We start from the raw sequence: 19,308 nt of genomic DNA, 5'->3' as shown, positions 1-19,308 counted from the left end.
AGAGAGAGCCAGAGGCACAGGCAGAGGGAGAAGCAGACTCCCTGCGGGGAGCTGATGCGGATGGACCCCAGGACCCCAGGACCACGACCCAAGCCAAAGGCAGATGCTCAACCACTAAGCCACCCATGCATCCCTAAAAATCATTTAATATGTATAAAACACAATAGGGGAAATAGTGATACACAAGTGCTATTAACTTATACCTTTATTTTCAGAGTTATAATCATATGTAATACAACAAGTAACAGTACTTTTCTAATGCGATATCTTGATTTAGCATAGGATTTTTCTGGCTTACCTAGCTACTTCCAATTCACTTAAGCTGATTTATGTGTATATGTGTTTGTGTGTGTGTGTGTGTGTGTGTGTGTATAATTTTTAAGTAATCTCCACATCCAATGTGGGGCTCGAACTCATAACCCCAAGATTAAGAGTCACGTGTTCCACCAACTGAGCCAGCCAGGTGCCCCTCACTTCAGCTGAGTTAGCTGATTTTTATTGTCATGCTAATATCCTACCATCTTCAGGCTGCAATGTGTGCAGGATGGAAGAAAGCACTGTAGAGCTGAAGGAAGTGAGTGGAAAGCCTATTTCCTCAGGGTGACCACTGTCCCCTTCTCATCCCTGTCCACAGACACCAGACCCTGCCCCCTTCCCATTCTAGAACTGCCCACTATAGAACCTCGCTTCCTGGTATGACTTCACAGACCATCTAGTTCTGCAGTATCCTGGAGCTAAAGGCTGTTATGTCTGAAGGATTTCAGGAGATATACAGACTATGCCAAAGAAAAGAGGAGCAGAAACCCTCTTCTTTGTTCTCTTCCTGGACTATTGGCAAGGTACAGAGCTCTACCCTTTCAAAGGTCCTGTCACAAGTATAGTGGGGCAGATATACAAGTAAGAGACTTGCTGTGAACTTAAACCAGGCAGGAAATGGAATTCTCCTCCCACAGGTTCTGAAACAGTGAACATAGAATTTCTCCCCGCCTCTACTTTCCTCACCTACTTGAATCTACCATAGGGACTTCTTGCTCAGAAGGGGATAGCTTTAACATTTTTCCAAACTGAAGCTTTCTCAAAAGACCTCTATGGGAGAGTAGCCCACTTGCACACTGAAATTTTTCAACATACACAAAAATAGATTAGTGTAAACTTGTGTGCACTAATTTAGGCCAATCTTGTTTTATCTATCCCCTTATATACAACACACATGTTTTATTTTATTTTTTAAAAGATTTTATTTGATAGAAAGAGAGATAGTGAGAAAGACAGAGAGCATGAGCAAGGAGGGAGCAGGAGAAGCAGGCTCCCCACTGAGCAGGGAGCCCCAAGTCATGATCCCAGGACCCTGGGATCATGACTTGAGCCCAAGGCAGATTCTTAACTGACTGAGCCATCCAGGCATGCCGCTCCCACTTTAAATACCAGCTTTATTGAGATATAACTCATATAACATAAAATTCACCCTTTTAAAGTATATAATTCAGTGGTTTTTAGTATATTCACAGAGTTGTGAATCAGCCCCACTTAGTTTTAGAACATTTTCATCATTCCGTAAAGTGCTATCACACTCACTAGCTATCACATCACTCCCCGCTCCCTCTTTCCCACAGCCCCTGGCCACTAATCTACCGACTGCTCTATAGATTTGTCTATTCTGGACGTTTCATATATGGAATCATACAACATGTGATCTTTTGTGACTGGCTTCTTACATATAATATGTTTCATGGTTCAGCCACACTGCAGCCTGTGTCAGTACTTCATTCCTTTCTATAGCTAAACAATATTCCATTGTATGAATATGCCACAGCCAGTTAATCCAGTTGTTAACTGGTGGACATTTGTGTGGTTTCCACTTTTTAGCTATCTTAATAATGCTGTTATAAACATGTTATGAATATAGATTTTTCAAAGTGAAAATTAGATTTACATACTCTATTTTTAGGGTTTGGCTGCGTTTGGAACCACTTTTGCTATCTACTAAACTAGTTGGCTGACAGCATTCTGGCAAATTCTCTCAGTGTATGGCTATTGGGTCTGTGGAGAGAAGCAAAAAGGACAGTAGGCACATTATGCAAACTGTCAGGGGTGATATCGAGAAAAGGGGAAAATGTGAGTACCTTTGTCAGGCACCTTAAAAACCAAAGCATTTGGGGCACCTGGGTGGCTTAGTGGTTGAGCGTTTGCTTTTGGCTCAGGGTGTGATCCTGGGGTCCTGGGATTGAGTCCCACATCAGGCTCCCCGCAGGGAGTCTGCTTCTCCCTCCGCCTGTGTCTCTGCTTCTCTCTGTGTGTCTCATGAATAAATAAATATCTTTTTTAAAAACGAAAAAAAACCAAAGCATTTTTGTGAACAAATGTTTTACTGCATGGGCTTACTTCCACTTCCATAGTACTGATTCTTAATGGATCACTAATATCTTAGCAAAAGAGAACTTTTTATTTTTTTATGATTTTGTTTATTCATGAGAGACCCACAGAGAGAGGCAGAGACATAGGTAGAGGGAGAGGGAAAAGCAGGCTCCCTGCAGAGAGCCTGATACAGGCCTCAATCCCAGGACCCCAGGATCACCACCCAATCTGAAGGCAGACACTCAACCACTGAGCCACCTAGATGTTCCAAGAACTTTTTATTTCTTTCATTTACCAAAAAGCCATCACCTGGAAGCAATATCTATGCACCATTAATTACATGATCACTGGTTTTCCTATAGAGTTGAAAGCTGCCATGTGCACACATTACCAATGGCTATGCAGGTTTTCTGTCAGGAAACCAGGTGAGACTTAGCATTGTCACTGGTTATAAGAAGTTCTGATTCTTGCAGATACTTTATGAATGCCGTGGCACTCAGAGTAGTTGGTACTATGCCCTGAAACTTCTTCATTAGGGGATAAGTTTTTCTTCCTTGGTGGTTTGTCTGCTCCTTTGGACCAGAGAAAAGGGCTAGCCTTGACTTAGAATCAAGAAAATTTGTGCAGCACCTAAGACATTGCAACATTCATAGAGAAAAGCCTGAAATATACTTCAAAATTCCATGAGTTGCTACATCTTTTAGCAGAGTTAACCCATATCCTTGATGTGGCCCCATGAGTGTCAGCAGAAGTCTTGAAATCACTCCATGACATCCTAGAGGAGATTGTTAACCCAGTGCTTTTCCATTTATACCTTCATTTTTTCATTCGTCAATGACAACATCAGAAATTTCTTGTGCTTATCAAACAGGTCAGGTAGGGGGTAGCCCGAGGCCCTCTGAGCCCCCTCCAAACATAGACTCTAGTGTGGTTTAGTGCAGAGTATGCAGTAGTGTTGTTCCCTGTCCTCCAAAACAAGAAGGCATCACATTTCCAAGATGGTCAAAGTCATTGCTTGTTGGCATCTTTTCCTATGGAGGGGAAAGTTTTTTTGAGAAGACACTGAGACGTTGTGTCCATCTCTCTTTGCTCTCCCCCAGAACTGAGCACTGAGCATAACCATGCTTGGATCCAGGGTCACCTATTGCAGTTTATAGTAGATATGAACACTGGGATGTGATAAGGGGATAGCACTTTTCATCCACAGATGACATCAGCAAATTTCATCTCTTTCCTTCTTCACAGGCCTCTTGTGGTTGGCACCTTTCCCACCAGTCTCAGATGGGAAAGCCAAATCCCTCAGAACTCTACTGCCCAAGAGCACGAGGCACTCAAAAGGTGGACTAGAACCCAAGTCCAGTTCTCCTTCTCCTGGAGCAGGTGAAGTGTGTGATACTCCTCTCAAAATACCATGCAAGAGAATATTGACTTAAAAAGAATAAATGCAGGTCCAGTGAATGATTTAATCACAGCTAAGGTTTATTTTCCCCACAGGCTCAAATACTGAATTTTCATCAAGTTCAAAAACTTTGGATGAAGGTTTGGCTAAAATATTTGGTAAGTACCTCCCTCAGGTGAAGCCATCGGGCTGTATATGAAGAGTCTCGTCCTTGTCCCTGGTTGTTGCTAAGATAACCTAGTGCTTGGATGGGAGGGAGAGTGCTTGCCTTGAGGTTATAACCAGTTCTTTGAATGTCAGAGTCCCAGGAAATTAGGCAAAGCATAGAAAGATAAACATATGGAAAGGATTCTGCTCCTTAAAGTGGGGTCTATGTAGCAGCAGCAGGGCCACAAGTTACTACAAGTGCTGAGTCACACCCCACCTTAGACCAGCTGCATCGCATCTGCCTGACAAGATCCTTGGGGGATTCCTGCAGCAGTAGAGAGGACCTGAGGCTGAGATAAACCTTTTCCCCAGGTCCTCAGTCCTAGTTGAGCATGAGAATCCCCTGGGGAGATTGTTAAGAAGAGACAGATCCACTTCCCTCCTCCACCCCCATCCCAGTGATCAGATTCCTTGGTTTGGGATGATTCTGTCCTGGGACGTTTTTCCCAAAGAAATATATCTTCTCTGGTGGTGTGTGTAGGTCAGGAATAGACACTGAGGGTTACTTCTGGTCTGAGAAACAGCTCTCAGGAGTGTAAGCAGCTGATGCTTCCCTCTAGGTTAAGACCTATTGGGGGGGATCCCTGAGTGGCGTAGTGGTTTAGCGCCTGCCTTTGGCCCAGGGCGTGATCCTGGAGACCCGGGATCGAATCCCACATCAGGCTCCCGGTGCATGGAGCCTGCTTCTCCCTCTGCCTTTGTCTCTGCCTCTCTCTCTCTCTCTCTCTGTGACTATCATAAATAAACAAATTAATTAAAAAAAAAAGACCTATTGGGTGTTCTGATCACAGAGCTCTATGCCTGTCAATCCTGCTTGGATGGGGGACATTTCCCTTTACACAGGACATGGACATTTTTTTTTTCCAGGAGCTGTCCCATGTCAGGATTTCTGGGTTTGCCCTTCCTCCACTGTGCTATTAAAGAGGCTCTGGTAGATCTGCACTGAGTATCTGGCTGATTGAATGATGGATAGGTTGCCATGATTGAATGAGTGAAGGGATGCAGATAGCTCTTGTAGCCTCCTACTGTGCTCTCAGGAATTCTCACCTGGGATCAGAAGACTTTTCTCCTTCTTGCAGGAGCTCCATATCTCTGAATCCCACCCTACATGTGTGGAAGGGGAGTGAGTGAGTGTGAAGATGGGTGTCTAGTTCAGGGTTTGGGAAGATTCCATCAACTCAGGAAGGTCTGCTGACCTGCCCAGCATCATGCCAGTGTTGGCCTTGGCATTGGTGGGCCACCAATAAACTCTCCAGGTTCTCTGAGCAACAATTCAGGATTGTGTAGGTCAATACATCTATCAAGGAAGGGACTAGTGATGAGAACTCATCATTTTACTAGTAATTCTGATAGCTAATTTTTGGGGGTTGCTATCATAAGCACCTATTTTATCAAGTGAGTAGGCCATCTGCCAATGTACCAACAGCCCTTGAGAAAGGACTCAGAATAAATACCATATCAATGGAATTTGTGATTGTTTTCTGTGGCTTAGCAAAGAAACCTAGAAGGGGAAAATAAAACTGTTGTCCTCAGAGACAGACAGAAACTGTCTTTAAAAGAGAAGGAGGGATACCTGAGTGGCTTTGTTGGTTAAACGTCCAACTCTTGCTTTTGACTCAGGTCATGATCTTGGGGTCATGGGATCGAACCTCTTGTCAGGCTCAGTGCTCAGCGGGATGTCTGCTTGAGATTTTCTCTCTCCCTCTCCCTGGTCATGCTCTCTCTCTCTCTAATTAAATAGATAAAATCTTAAAAAAATAAATAAAAAGGAGAAATTAATATATTTCAAAAAATATAAATATGAGAAATTACTAACAGTTTTATAAAGGAAGAGTTTTCTGAACTTATAAAATCTGTTATTCTTCTCCCTCTTCCCCCTACCTCTACCTAATTTTTGTAGGTACAGTTTTCATATACAACACTTGTAAGTGAATTTTGCAACTCTCTGAGGATAGCCTTGCCCTTTGGATTTGTTGTGTCCTGGCAGTCCTTACCCACACTGATGCATCAGGGCTGCTGAGATCACTATGAGCACCAGAGTGTAGGTGGAGGGAGTCTACTGCCACCCAACATCTACATACAGGAGTGACTTTTGAGGTCTCAGTAAATACCATGGTCAACTGGATCTAGAACACAGCCTCACCTGGCAGGACCCACTACTTCTTCTCAGTCTGCTCAGCCTAGTGCCTGCCTTCTGGCTTTCCTCTCCTGTCTGCTCCTGTCCTTTGCCATATTGCTCTGTGTGGCTGCATCAATGTGTTTGGTTGTGTCTCTTTGTACTTCTGCCTCTCGCGCGTGTCTGGATGGCTCAGGGATGCAGACCAGGCAGCAGGTTTTTGTTTTTGTCTTCTGTAAAATATTTTTGTTTTTGTCTTCTCTAAAATATTTAACCATGTAGTGCCTACTACGTATGGCAACCATTATACAGAGTTTCTTTGTATAATTTGGGTTCTAAATGTTTATTTTGGTCCTGTTATTTTGAAGTTGGACCACATTTTACCCCCAAACAATGCTATATGATTCAGAGTGATAAATAGTTCACAAAAACTTCTTAATCACCTTATGTCCCCTCTCCACATTTATTGAGATATGATTGACATATAATACTGTGTACGTTTAATGTGTAAACATGGTGACTTGATACATATATTGCAAAATGATGAACATCATAGTATTACCTAATTCCTCCACCGTGTCCTGTAATTATTTCTTTTTAATGCTGAGAATATTTAAGATCTACTTTTTTTTTAGCAACTTTCAAGTATGTAATACAGTATAATTAACTATAATCACAATGTTGTGCATTAGATCACCAGAACTTACTCACCTTATAACTGGAACTTTGTAAGTTTTGATCAATATCTCCCCATTTCCTCTACCCCTTACCCCTGGCAATCACCACTCTACTTTCTGTTACTGAGTTCAGCTAATTTAGATTCTACACGTAAGTGAGATCATACAGTATTTTTGTTTCTCTATTTCATTTAGTATAATGCCCTCGACGTCTATTTACATGGTTGCAAAACACAGGATTTCCTTCTTTTCATGGCCAAATAATATTATGTAATATATATATATCACCTCTTCTTTCCATTCATTCATTGATGGACACTTAAATTGTTCCTATGTCTTGACTATTGTGAATACTGCTGCAGTGAACATAGGCATGCAAATAATCTCCTTGAGATTCTGTTTGCATTTCCTTTGGATGTATACCCACAGGTGGGACTGCTGGATGATATGGTAGTCCTATTTTTAATTTTTTGAGGAACTTCCATGAACCCTGTACCAATTTACATTCCCACCAACAGTACATAAGGGTTTCCTTTCCTCCAGTCCTCATGAACACTTATTTCTTGTCTTTTTGATGATAGCCATTCTTACAGTAGTGAGAGTGTGATTTTGATTTGCATTTCCCTGATGATTAGTGATGTTGACACCATTTCAAGTATCTGTTGGCCATTTTTATGTCTTTGGAATAATGTCTAATTCCTCTGCCCATTTAAGAGTCATATTGTTTCTCTTTTTGCTATTGAGTTGTACGAGTTCTTTATATATTTTGATATTAACCCCTTATCAGATATATGATTTGCACATATTTTCTTCCATTCTCTAGGTTGCTTTTCATTTTGTTGATTGTTTCTTTTGCTGTACAAAAAAAGCTTTGTAGCACTCTAATGTAGTTTCTCTTGTTTATTTTTGCTTTTGTTTCCTGTGCTTTGATATTATATACAAAAAAATTGTTGCCAAGAACTATAGAAAACAGGCTGAATGTTGCTGGAGGGGGGCAGGTAAGTGAGTGATGGGCATTAAGGAGGACACTTGAAGTAATGAGCACTGGGTGTTAATGCAACTGATGAATCATTAAATTCTACCTCTGAAACTAATAATACACTATATGTTAATTAAATTGAATTTACTTATTTATTTGAGAGAGAGAGTGAGAGTGCACACAAGTGTGGGGAAGGGCAGAGAGAGGGGGAGAGAGAGAATCTCAAGCAGACTCTCAGCTGAGTGCAGAGCCCAAGATGGGGCTCGATCTCAAAACCCCGAGATCATGACCTGAGGTAAAATGAGGAGTTGGATACTCAACTTACTGAGCCACCCATGCACCCCTTAAATTGAATTTAAATTTAAAAATTTAAGAAAAAAAAAGACCAATGCCAGAGAACTTTTCTCTTACGATTCCTTCTAGTTTTGTGGTTTCAGTTACTAAGTTGTTAATCCATTTTGAGTCTTTTTTGTTGTTGTTGTTGTTGTTGAGTGGTGTACTATAGTGGTCCATTTTATTCTTCTGCATGTGGTTATTCAGTTTTCTCAACACTGTTTATTAAAGAGACTATGTTTTCCCCATTGAGTATCCTTGGCTTTCTTGTCAAGTATGAGTTGACTGCATATGCAAAGTTTATTTTGGGCTCTCAGTTTTGTTCCATTAATCTATATGTCTATTTTTATGCCATACAGTTTTTATGTTGTGATTGTTACAGCTTTGTAGTATAGTTTGAAATCAAGAATTGTAGTGTCTCCTCCAGCTTTGTTCCTTTATCAGGATTTCTTTAGCTATTTAGGGTCTTCTGTGGTTCCAACTGAATTTTAGGATTGTTTTTTCTATTTCTGTGAAAAATGCCATTGGGGTTTTTTTTATTTATTTATTTATTTATTTATTTATTTATTTATTTATTTATTGAGAGCCTGAGAGGTGGATAGGGGCAGAGGGAGAGGGAGAGACAAAATCTTAAGAAGGCTCCACCCAGCATAGAAGTGGATTCCAGGCTCACAACCAATCTCACAACCCTGAGATCATGACCTGAGCTGAAATCAAGAGTCAAGTGCTTAACCTACTGAGCCACCCAGGCACCCAGGCATTGGGATTTTAATAGGGATCACATTGAATCTATAAATGGCTTTGAGTAGTATAGACATTATGGCAATATTTGTTCTTCTGAGCCATGAACATGGGATATCTTTCCCTTTGTGTCTTTGTCAACTTTTTTCATCAAAGTCTTGTAGTTAAAAAAATTATTTTATTTATATTAAATTAATTAACCTAGAGTGTATTGTCGGTTTCATAGGTAGAGTTCAGTGATTCATCAGTTGCATCTAACACCCAATACTCATTATATCACCTGCCCTCCATCGTGCCCATTACCCAGTTACCCCATCCCCCGCCCATCTCCCATCCAGCAACCCTTGGTTTGTTTTCTATAGTTGAGTCTCTTATGATTTGATAATGTCTTATGATTATGTCTCCTCCTCTCATTTCATCTTATTTTATTTTCCCTTCCCTTCCCGTATGATCATCTGTTTTTCATAAATTCCACGTATGAGTGAAATCATAATTGTCTTTCTCTGATTGACTTATTTTGCTTAGCATGATACCTTCTAGTTTCATCCATGTCATTGCAGATGGTAAGATTTCATTTTTTTGATGGCTGAGTAATATTCCATTGTATATATATAGACCACATTTTCTTTATCCATTCATCTGACCATGGATATCTGGGCTCTTGCAATAGTTTGGTTATTGTGGACATTGCTGCTATGAACATTGGGGTGCAGGAGCCCCTTCAGAGCACTACGTTTGATCCTTTGGGTAAATACCTAGGAGTGCAATTACTGGGTCATAGGGTAGCTCTGTTTTACTCTTTTGAGAAACCTGTATACTGTTTTCCAGTGTGGCTGTACCAGTTTGCATTCCCACCAGCAGTGTAAGAGGGTTCCCCTTTCTTTGCATCCTCACCAACATTTGTTGTTTCCTGAATTGTTAATTTTAGCCATTTTGACTGGCATGAGGAGGTATCTCACTGTGATTTTGATTTGTATTTCCCTGATGCTGAGTGATGTTGAGCATTTTTTTCATGTATCTATTGGCCATTTGTATGTCTTCTTTGAAGAAATATCTGTTCATATCTTCTGCCCATTTCTTGATTGGATTATTTGGGTTTTTTTCAGATGTTGAGTTTGATAAGTTCTCTGTAAATCTTTTTTTTTTAAAGATTTTATTTATTTATTCATGGGAGAGACACAGAGAGAGAGAGGCAGAGACATAGGCAGAGGGCTCCACGCAGGGAGCCCGACTCAGGATTTGATCCCGGGTCTCCAGGATCACAACCCCGGGCCAAAAGCGGCACTAAACCACTGAGCCACCCAGGCTGCCCTGTAAATCTTTGATAATAGCCCTTTATCTGATAAAACATCTGCAAATATCTTCTCCCATTCTACAGGTTGTCTTTTGGTTTTGTCGACTGTTTCCTTTACTGGGCAAAAACTTTATCTTGATGAAGTCCCAGTAGTTAATTTTTGTGGTTTTTTTTGCCCTTGCCTTTGAAGACCTAACAAGAAGTTCCTGCGGCTGAGATTGAAGAGGTTGCTGCCTGCAGTGCCCTCTAGGATTTTGATGGATTCCTATCTACATTTAGGTTTTTCATCAATTTTGAGTTTATTTTTGTTTATGGTGTAAGAAAATGGTCCAGTTTCATTCTCCTACATGTGGCTATTCAATTTTCCCAACACCATTTGTTGAAGAGACCGTCTTTTTTTCCATTGGATATTCTTTCCTGCTTGGTTGAAGATTAGTTGACCATAGAGTTGAAGGTCCATTTCTGGGTTCTTTATTCTGTTCTATTGATCTATGTGTCTGTTTTTGTGCCAATATCATACTGTCTTAATGATTAGAGCTTTGTAATAGAGCTTGAAGTCCAAAACTGTGATGCCACCAGCTTTGGTTTTCTTTTTCAACATTCCTTTGGCTATTCAGGGTCTTTTCTGGTTCCATACAAATTTTAGGGTTATTTGTTTGAGCTCTGTGAAAAATGTTGATGGTATTTTTAAAATTTTATTTATTTATTCATGAGAGACAGTGAGAGAGAGGGGGAGAGAAAGAGAGAGAGAGAGAGAGAGGCAGAGACACAGGCAGAGGGAGAAGCAGGCTCCATGCAGGGAGCCCAACATGGGACTCGATCCCGGGTCTCTAGTTTTGCGCCCTGGGTGGAAGGCAGGCGCTGAACCACCAAGCTACCCAGGGATCCCCCTGTTGATGGTATTTTGATAAGGATTGCATTGATTGTGTAGATTGCTTTGGGTAACATAGACATTTTAACAATATTTGTTTTTCTAATCCATGGGCATAGAATGTTTTTCCAATTCTTTGTGTCTTCCTCAATTTCTTTCATAAGTGTTCTATAGTTTTCAGAGTAAAGATGTTTTACCTCTTTGGTTAGATTTATTCCTATGTATCCAAAGTATTATAGTTTTAAGTGTATAGATCTTTTGCCTCTGGTTAATTTTTTCTAACTATTCTATTGTTTTTAATATTATTGTGAATGAGTTGTGTTTTTTTTTCAGATGTTTCATTGTTAGTGTATAGAATTGTAAGTGATTTGTATCCTGTTGATTTTGTATCCTGAAATTTTACTGAACTCATTGATTAATTCTGTTTTTTGGTAGTCTTTAGAATTTTCTCCATGTAAGATTATATCATCTGCGAACAAAGATAATTTTACTTCTTACTTTTGTGATTTGGATGACTTTACTTTCTTTTTCTTGCTGATTGCTCTAGCACTTCCAGTATTATGTTGAATAGGAATGATGAGAGTTAGCACCTTTGTCTAGTTCCTGGTCTCAGATGAAAAGCTTTCAACCTTTCACTATTGAATATGATGTTACCTGTGGGCTCGTCATATGTATTCCTTCTATAACCAAATTTGTTGAGCATTTTTTTTTAAATGAAAGGATGTTGTAGTTTTTCAATTTTTTTTCCTTCATCTGTTGAGATGATCAAATGATCTTTATCTTTCATTCTATTAATGTGGTGTATCACGCTTATTGATTTGCGTATGTTGAATCATTCTTGCATTGATGGATAAATTCCACTTGGTTATGGTGTATAACTCTTTTCATATATTTTCATATCCTGTTGAATTCAGTTTGCTAATATGTTGCTGAGAATTTTGCATTTCTATTCATTAGGGATATTGGTCTATAGTTTTCTTTTCTTGTAGTGTTCTTATCTGACTTTTGGTATATTATTTGGCTTTGCTGTCCTTGTAAAGTGAGTTTGAGAGTTTCTCTTCTCCAGTTTTTTGGAAGAGTTTGAGGAGGATCAGCACTAATTCTTCTTTAGATGTTTGGTAGAATTCACCTGTGAAGCCATCTTGTCCTGGGCTTTTCTTTCCTGGGAAGATTTTAATTATTGATTCAATTTCCCTACTCATTATTGGTCAGTTAAGCTTTTATATTTCTTCATGATTCAGTCTTGGTAAGTTGTATGTTTCTAGGAATTTGTCCATTTCTTGTGGTTTGTTGGTGTAATAGTTCATGGTAGTCTCTTGTCATCCTTGGTATTTCTGTAGTATCAATTGTCAAGTCTCCTCTTTCATTTGTGATAGAGTCTTCTCAATGTTTTTTTTTTTTTTTTTTTAGTTGGATAAGCTAAAGATTTGTCAATTTTGTTTATCTTTTCAATAAACCAACTTTTAGTTTTGTTAATCATTTCTATTATTTTTTATGGTATCTCTTTCATGTATTTCTGCTATGGTCTTTGTTATTTGTTTCTGCAAACTTTGGGTTTAGTTCTTCTTTTTCTAGTTCCTTGAGATATGAAGTCAGGTTGTTTATTTCAGAGCTTTATTTTTCCTTATTTTGGGCATTTATTGCTATAAACTCCCCCCTTAAAACTGATTTTGTAGCATCCCATAAGTTTTAGTAAATTATATTTCCATTTTTGTTTGTTTCAAGATTTTAAAAATTTCCCTTTTGATTTCTTCTTTGACCCATTGGTTGTTCAGAATGTATGTTTAATTTCCACATATTTGTGAATTTTCCAGCTTTCCTTAAGGTATTGATTTTTAGTTTCATGCCTTGGGGTCATTGTGCAATTACTGGTATAATTTCAATCTTATTAAATTTGCTAAGACTTTTTTTGTGACCTAAAATATAATCTATCCTGGAGAATGTTCTGTGTGCACTTAAGAAGAATGTGTTTTCTGTTGCTGTTGGAGAGAATGTTCTGTGTATGTATGTTAGGTCCATTTGGTCTAAAATATGGTTTAAGTATAACATCTCCTTGTTGCTTTTTCTGTCTAGATGATCTGTCCATTGTTGAAATTGGGAGAAGCTTATTGCTCACCTTGCTCTTCCTTTCCTGCATGGGGAAATCTTTCTAGCCAGGCAGTTCCCTCTTGATGCTGGGTGCTATGCAGACAAAATAAAGCTGTCTTCTTTCTCTTTTTGTGTGATTATCTTAGGTTGCTGTTGTTGTTCCACTGTGGTGCTGAAGTTTTTTAGGTGGAGTCCAGAGCTCTCCTAGGGCTGTTTTTGTTCATGGATAGCTGTCTAATTGTTAATCTTTGTCAGAGGATGGATGCTGTGATTTCCTATGTCACCATTTTGGTGATGTCATTCTCTGTCCTCTTTGTTTTTTTTTTTTCCTTTCCATTGAGGCATTTTATTTGCATGTATGAATTACATCCCTAGAAAAAGAATCCCAGGATTTTCCCTCCTGTGTGTTTTCGTCTTGCTTCTTCGTGGTCGATGATGCCGGCTGAGGTTGTCAGTACAATGAAACCAAACTGGCGGGATGGGAGCAGGTTATTCTGCCATTTTTCTAGATCTTTCAGTTGTACATCAAATCTGGGGCTGATCACTCCACACTTGTTTAACCTGCCTGTGAGGTTCACAACAATTTTCCCAGCTCTGTGATCATCGATGATTTCAAATTCGCCAATGTAACCATGCTTCATCATCACAGTGAGAAATCGGACGATGACTTTGGAGCATGGCCTGATAAGAACCTGGCGCTTGCCTCTCTTTTCAGCGTTGTTGATGCTCTTGAGAGCATCTGCCAGGACGTTCATGCGCACCATTGTGGCGGCTCAGAGAGATGGCGGAAAGAGATCTCTGTCCTCTTTGAATCTCCAGTACCTTGTGTGGTTTCTGAGTAGAGTTAGGGCTTGGTAAAAAGCTGTACAAATTACATTTGTAATTTGTCTTCCACAGTCTTCCATTCTGTTCCAGTGTACATGGGCCTTATGATTTTTAGGAACTAGGTAAGAGATAAAAGGGATGCAGAAGTGCAGCCTCAGTACTACTTTCTCCCATGTAGAAGAGCAAGATTATTCCAGGGTCCCAGGAGTCTTCAGAGAACTTTTATGGGTCCCATAGTGCTCTCCTGGCTGCAAGGGAAGGTCGAAAGGAAGTGTCTCTCAGGGCTGATCTCTGAAGCTCCCATCATAATTACACATGGAAGGGGGCAAAATTGGCTGGTGATGGAACGCTATAGAATCTGTGGCAGATATCTCTTTTTCATGTCATATATTAATGGCATTCTTAATGGCATATTATTCCACTTGTTCATGGTTCCAGTGAGCAGAAAACAAGCAATGTTTACTAGTGGATCTGAGGGTTATTGTTACAAATAAGATGGTGATTAGTATTTTCCAAATGTTTAGCCTTCAACATGATCCTCACACTGGCACTGTATTAGGTGCTTTTACATACGTTGTTTTATTCAGCTTTGACAAAACCTCTATGAATTAAGTAATCGTATCTTTAACCTACCAGTGAGGGAAGTGAAGATCAAAGAAGTGAAGTTATTTGCCTAAGATCACCTGTTGGTAAACAAAAAAAATCAGGATCTGGCTCTAGACTTGTCTGCTATAAAACATGACTTTCACTGGGAGAAGCTTCCTACAAGAGGTAGTGGATCTTACCGGAAGAAAATGACACACATGTTGTAGAAATAGGAAAGAGGTTTGTTCATACAGAGGGAAAACTTGGGGATAGTCTCAGACGTGGAGAGAATAATGGCAGGAGTAAGAGAAATTATGACAAATATCGTGAGATTTGGAGCAAAATTTCTTTTTTTGGGGGGGGGGGCAAAATTTCTAATCACATATACATAATAGGTAATGTTTCCTGTCTGGGATATCGAGTGAAATCTCAATTTTTTTTTTAGAGAGGGAGGGGGCATAGGCAGAGTGAGAGAGAGAATCCCAAGGAGGCTCCATGTCCAGCACAGAGCCCAATTTGGGTCTCAATCTCACAACCTTGAGATCATGATCTGAGTTGAAATTAAGAGTCAGGCACATTAGAAATGATGAATACCCACCATTTGCTTCGACGTGGATGGAACTGGAGGGTATTATGCTGAGTGAGGTAAGTCAATCGGAGGACAAACATTATATGATTTCACTTTACGGGGAATATAAAAAATAGTGAAAGAGATTATAGGGGAAAGGAGAGAAAGCGAGTGGGAAAAATCAGAGAGGGTGACGGAACATGAGAGACTCCTAACTCTGGGAAATGAACAAGGGGTAGTAGAAGGGGAGGTGGGCGGGGGATGGGGTGACCGGGTGACGGGCACTGGGGGGCACTTGACGGGATGAGCACTGGGTGTTATGCTATATGTTGGCAAATCGAACTCCAATAAAAAAAACTTACAAAAAAAATAAAAACCACATTGTTAAAAAAAAAAAAAAAAGAGAGAGAGAGACACTTAACTGACTGAGCCACGCAGGTGCCCTGAAATCTCAACTTTTCAGAACTGATTTAGACAGACCAAAATTTCCTTCCCCAGTCAAGGTATTTTAGAGCATAACATTATATATCCATTGCATCTGTATCATCTATTCACTGAATTCATAGACTACTTCTGGTACTTACAGAGTAGAATATATTAATTGTGGACTGCTGGTATTAACATGCCTTTCTTGCTTCACTTGAGATGAAATTCTACAGCAAGTGTTTTCCAAAGTTCCACTTGATAAAATGAGAACAGCAGGAAAATCAATTACAAAGAGAGAAGTCAAAGAAAGTAAAGGTATATCTTTAAAATTTTAAGTGTATATGTTTATAAAAGCCTATGTATTGTATTGTTTGTACTACCTTATTATTTTAGCATTCTTAACCCAGGTGTGTTAACTGAGATATGGAAGAAAAAATTATCCAATATACTCTCTGTAACCTTCTGCCAACTATGGAAACCTGTGTTCTAAAGTATGAGTAGCACTGTATTGTGGGGATGATCTCTGAAGTTCATGTGTTAGGCAGGTTCTCTCACCCTGGAGGCTCTCCAGAGGATAGGAACATATTTACAAGTGATGCTCACTGTCCCTGGTAATACTTGCTGTGAGTAGCGTAATGACTTTCTATTCGACAGCACTTTATAGTTCAATGTGCATGACTGACCTGGTCACTGGCTTGGGATAGTAAAGCCTTCCCATATCCCTCTTCATCATCTCCCCACCTTGTACCCTAGCCTCTGGAAAATATTTTCACCAAGAGACAGAGCCAGATTATTTCTATCTTTGGACTGATGCTCAAATGCCAAAGCCAATGCAAGGAAACTGTCACAAATGCAAAAAACATGTACATTAGTGTAAATCACACAAGTGACAGAGAAAACCTTTCAAGTGGACACTGTGTGCATTAGGAAAATATTTAAATTGAATAATTAATTATCGGGCTAATCCAGCCCTGTATGCTATGTTGAAATTATGGTACTATTAGCAAACCATTTTTATATCCAATGAAGTGGTCCTCCCAATTGCATTTTATAAACCACACATTATTTTTTTTAAAAGATTTTATTTATTTATTCATGAGAGATGCAGAGAGAGAGGCAGAGACACAGGCAGAGGGAGAATCAGGCTCGATGCAGGGAACCCAATGTGAGACTCTATCCCGGGACCCTGGGGTCACACCCTGAGCTGAAGTCAGACGTTCAACCACTGAGCTACCCAGGCATCCCTAAAAACCACACATTAAAGTGAATATTTTACTGTGTAATAATGATGGTGTACCCTGAACAATGTTTTATTATGTTCCCTTGGCTGACACAATATAAAGAACACATTTTTTTACAAAGTGCATGAGTGATTGAATGTATCTGCAGACACTTCATGAATGCTCTTTCACTTATGATAGGTGGCTGCTATGGACCTAAAACTTCATTAGGGAATAAATTTCTCCTCCCTGCTGTTTTTACCCACTCCCCATGGCCAGAGAAAAAGGCTAGTCTTGACCTAGAATCAAGAAAATGTATTCAAACACTTAGACATAGAATCAAGAAAATGTACTAAAACACTTAGGCATCACAATGTCCATAATGAAAATCCTGAAAATGTACTTCAAAATTCCATGAGTTGCTACATCTTTTAGCAGAGTTAACCCATATCCTTGATGTGGCCCCATGAGTGTCAGCAGAAGTCTTGAAATCACTCCATGACATCCTAGAGGAGATTGTTAACCCAGTGCTTTTCCATTTATACCTTCATTTTTTCATTCGTCAATGACAACATCAGAAATTTCTTGTGCTTATCAAACAGGTCAGGTAGGGGGTAGCCCGAGGCCCTCTGAGCTCCCTCCAAACATAGACTCTAGTGTGGTTTAGTGCAGAGTATGCAGTAGTGTTCCCTGTCCTCCAAAACAAGAAGGCATCACATTTCCAAGATGGTCAAAGTCATTGCTTGTTGGCCTCTTTTCCTATGGAGGGGAAAGTTTTTGTTGAGAAGACACTGAGACGTTGTGTCTATCTCTCTTTGCTCTCCCCCAGAACTGAACACTGAGCATAACCATGCTTGGATCCAGGGTCACCTATTGCAGTTTATAGTAGATATGAACACTGGGATATGATAAGGGGATAGCACTTTTCATCCACAGATGACATCAGCAAATTTCATCTCTTTCCTTCTTCACAGGCCTCTTGTGGTTGGCACCTTTCCCACCAGTCTCAGATGGGAAAGCCAAATCCCTCAGAACTCTACTGCCCAAGAGCACGAGGCACTCAAAAAGTGGACTAGAACCCAAGTCCAGTTCTCCTTCTCCTGGAGCAGGTGAAGTGTGTGATACTCCTCTCAAAATACCGTGCAAGAGAATATTGACTTAAAAAGAATAAATGCAGGTCCAGTGAATGATTTAATCACAGATAAGGTTTTTTTTTTCCATAGGCTATCCTTCAGTAAAGAGCTTGATAAATACTGAATTAATATCAAGTTCAAATAATCGAGAACAACATTTGGCTAAACTATTTGGTAAGTACCTCCCTCATGTGAAGCCATCAGGTTGTATTTGAAGAGTCTCGTCCTTGTCCATGGTTGTTGCTCAGATAACCTAGTGCTTGGATGGGAGGGAGAGTGCTTGCCTTGAGGTTATAACCAGTTCTTTGAATGTCAGAGTCCAAGGAAATTAGGCAAAGCATAATGGAAAGGATTATGGAAAGGATAAGGATTCTTATCCTCAAAGTGGGGTCTATGTAGCAGCAGCAGGGCCACTGTGTTCCCACAAGTTACTGCAAGTGCTGAGTCAGACCCCACCTTAGACCAGCTGCATCACATCTGCCTGACAAGATCTCTGGGAGATTCCTGCAGCAGTAGAGTGGCCCTGAGGCCCCAAGTCCTCATCCCTTGTTGAGCATGAGAATCCCCTGGGGAGATTGTTAAAAAGATGCCTGATCAGGTTCCCTGGCATAGGATGAGCTACTTGCACCAGTAGTTTTTTAAACTCTCCAGATGATTCTAGGCTGGGATTCATTCATCTATTTCGTCTCTCATGTAACATTTGAGAAAACCAAGGCCTGGAAAGAAGACGGTAGAAAGCTCCAATAAATATGTTAAAATTGAACTGCTAAGAAGTGTCTTAAGCAACTATTTTGGAATATTGGATTCTAGTTGAGTACTTGTATAGTCCAGAGGAATGCTTGATGGAAAGACTGGTAAATTTTAATGGATTTTAGTGTTTCATGTAGATCCTACTATTCTCCTTCCCCCAGTACCACCGCAGGTAGCCAAGTAGTTGGCAGCCTGCATTCCATCTGGCAGTGTAGTTTGTTAGTGTCATCTTCAATGTGTTTACTGTCTTTGATGAGTTAAGGAAATGAGAGAAAAAGAACTTAAGGATATCACGGAGACAATGTTTGAACAAAATAAGAATATTAATAAAGAAATAGAAATTATAGAAAGGAACCATAGAGATTCTACAGTTGAAAAATATAGTGGCTAAAATGAAAAATTCATTAGAGGGATTTTTGATAGCAGATTTGAGCAGACAGAAGTAAGGATCAGTAAATTTGAACCGGAACAGTTAAAATTGTCCAGTCTAAGGAGCAGAAAGAAAAAAAAATGGGAAAAAAAATAAAAACAGATAGAAGACGAGGGACCTGTGAAATAGTATCAAGTGTACCAACATATACATTACAGAAATCCCAGAAGGAGGAGAGAGAAAGGGGCAGAGAAAATATATGAGGAAATAATGGCCCCAAACTTCTCAAATTAGATGATTTTACACATCCAAGAAGCTCTAGAAACTCCAGGCATAAATGCAAGAGATTCACACTGAAACACATTATAGTC

At 39.7% G+C, this 19,308-nt stretch overlaps 2 protein-coding genes across 5 annotated transcripts in view; one reads left to right on the top strand and one right to left on the bottom strand.

Annotated features, from left to right (window-relative positions):
- C16H2orf92 (chromosome 16 C2orf92 homolog) overlaps nt 1-19,308 on the top strand; it is a 47,308-nt gene that overhangs the window by 9,479 nt on the left and 18,521 nt on the right. For all 4 annotated transcript variants that reach the window (XM_072742216.1, XM_072742215.1, XM_072742214.1 and 1 more), the window contains 5 exons: nt 3,601-3,735; nt 3,850-3,912; nt 15,684-15,779; nt 17,659-17,793; nt 17,908-17,991. In XM_072742216.1, the coding sequence (XP_072598317.1) occupies nt 3,601-3,735; nt 3,850-3,912; nt 15,684-15,779; nt 17,659-17,793; nt 17,908-17,991 (513 nt within the window). The remainder of the gene's footprint in view (nt 1-3,600; nt 3,736-3,849; nt 3,913-15,683; nt 15,780-17,658; nt 17,794-17,907; nt 17,992-19,308) is intronic.
- LOC112915184 (small ribosomal subunit protein uS8) lies at nt 13,419-13,844 on the bottom strand. Its single transcript, XM_025992515.2, has one exon. It carries the CDS (start codon nt 13,822-13,824, stop codon nt 13,432-13,434), a length of 393 nt encoding a protein of 130 aa, XP_025848300.2. The 5' UTR covers nt 13,825-13,844; the 3' UTR covers nt 13,419-13,431.

This window comes from Vulpes vulpes, chromosome 16 (assembly GCF_048418805.1).
Source record: "Vulpes vulpes isolate BD-2025 chromosome 16, VulVul3, whole genome shotgun sequence".
Classification (NCBI taxonomy): domain Eukaryota; kingdom Metazoa; phylum Chordata; class Mammalia; order Carnivora; family Canidae; genus Vulpes; species Vulpes vulpes.
This window is presented reverse-complemented; position numbering and strand designations above follow the sequence as displayed.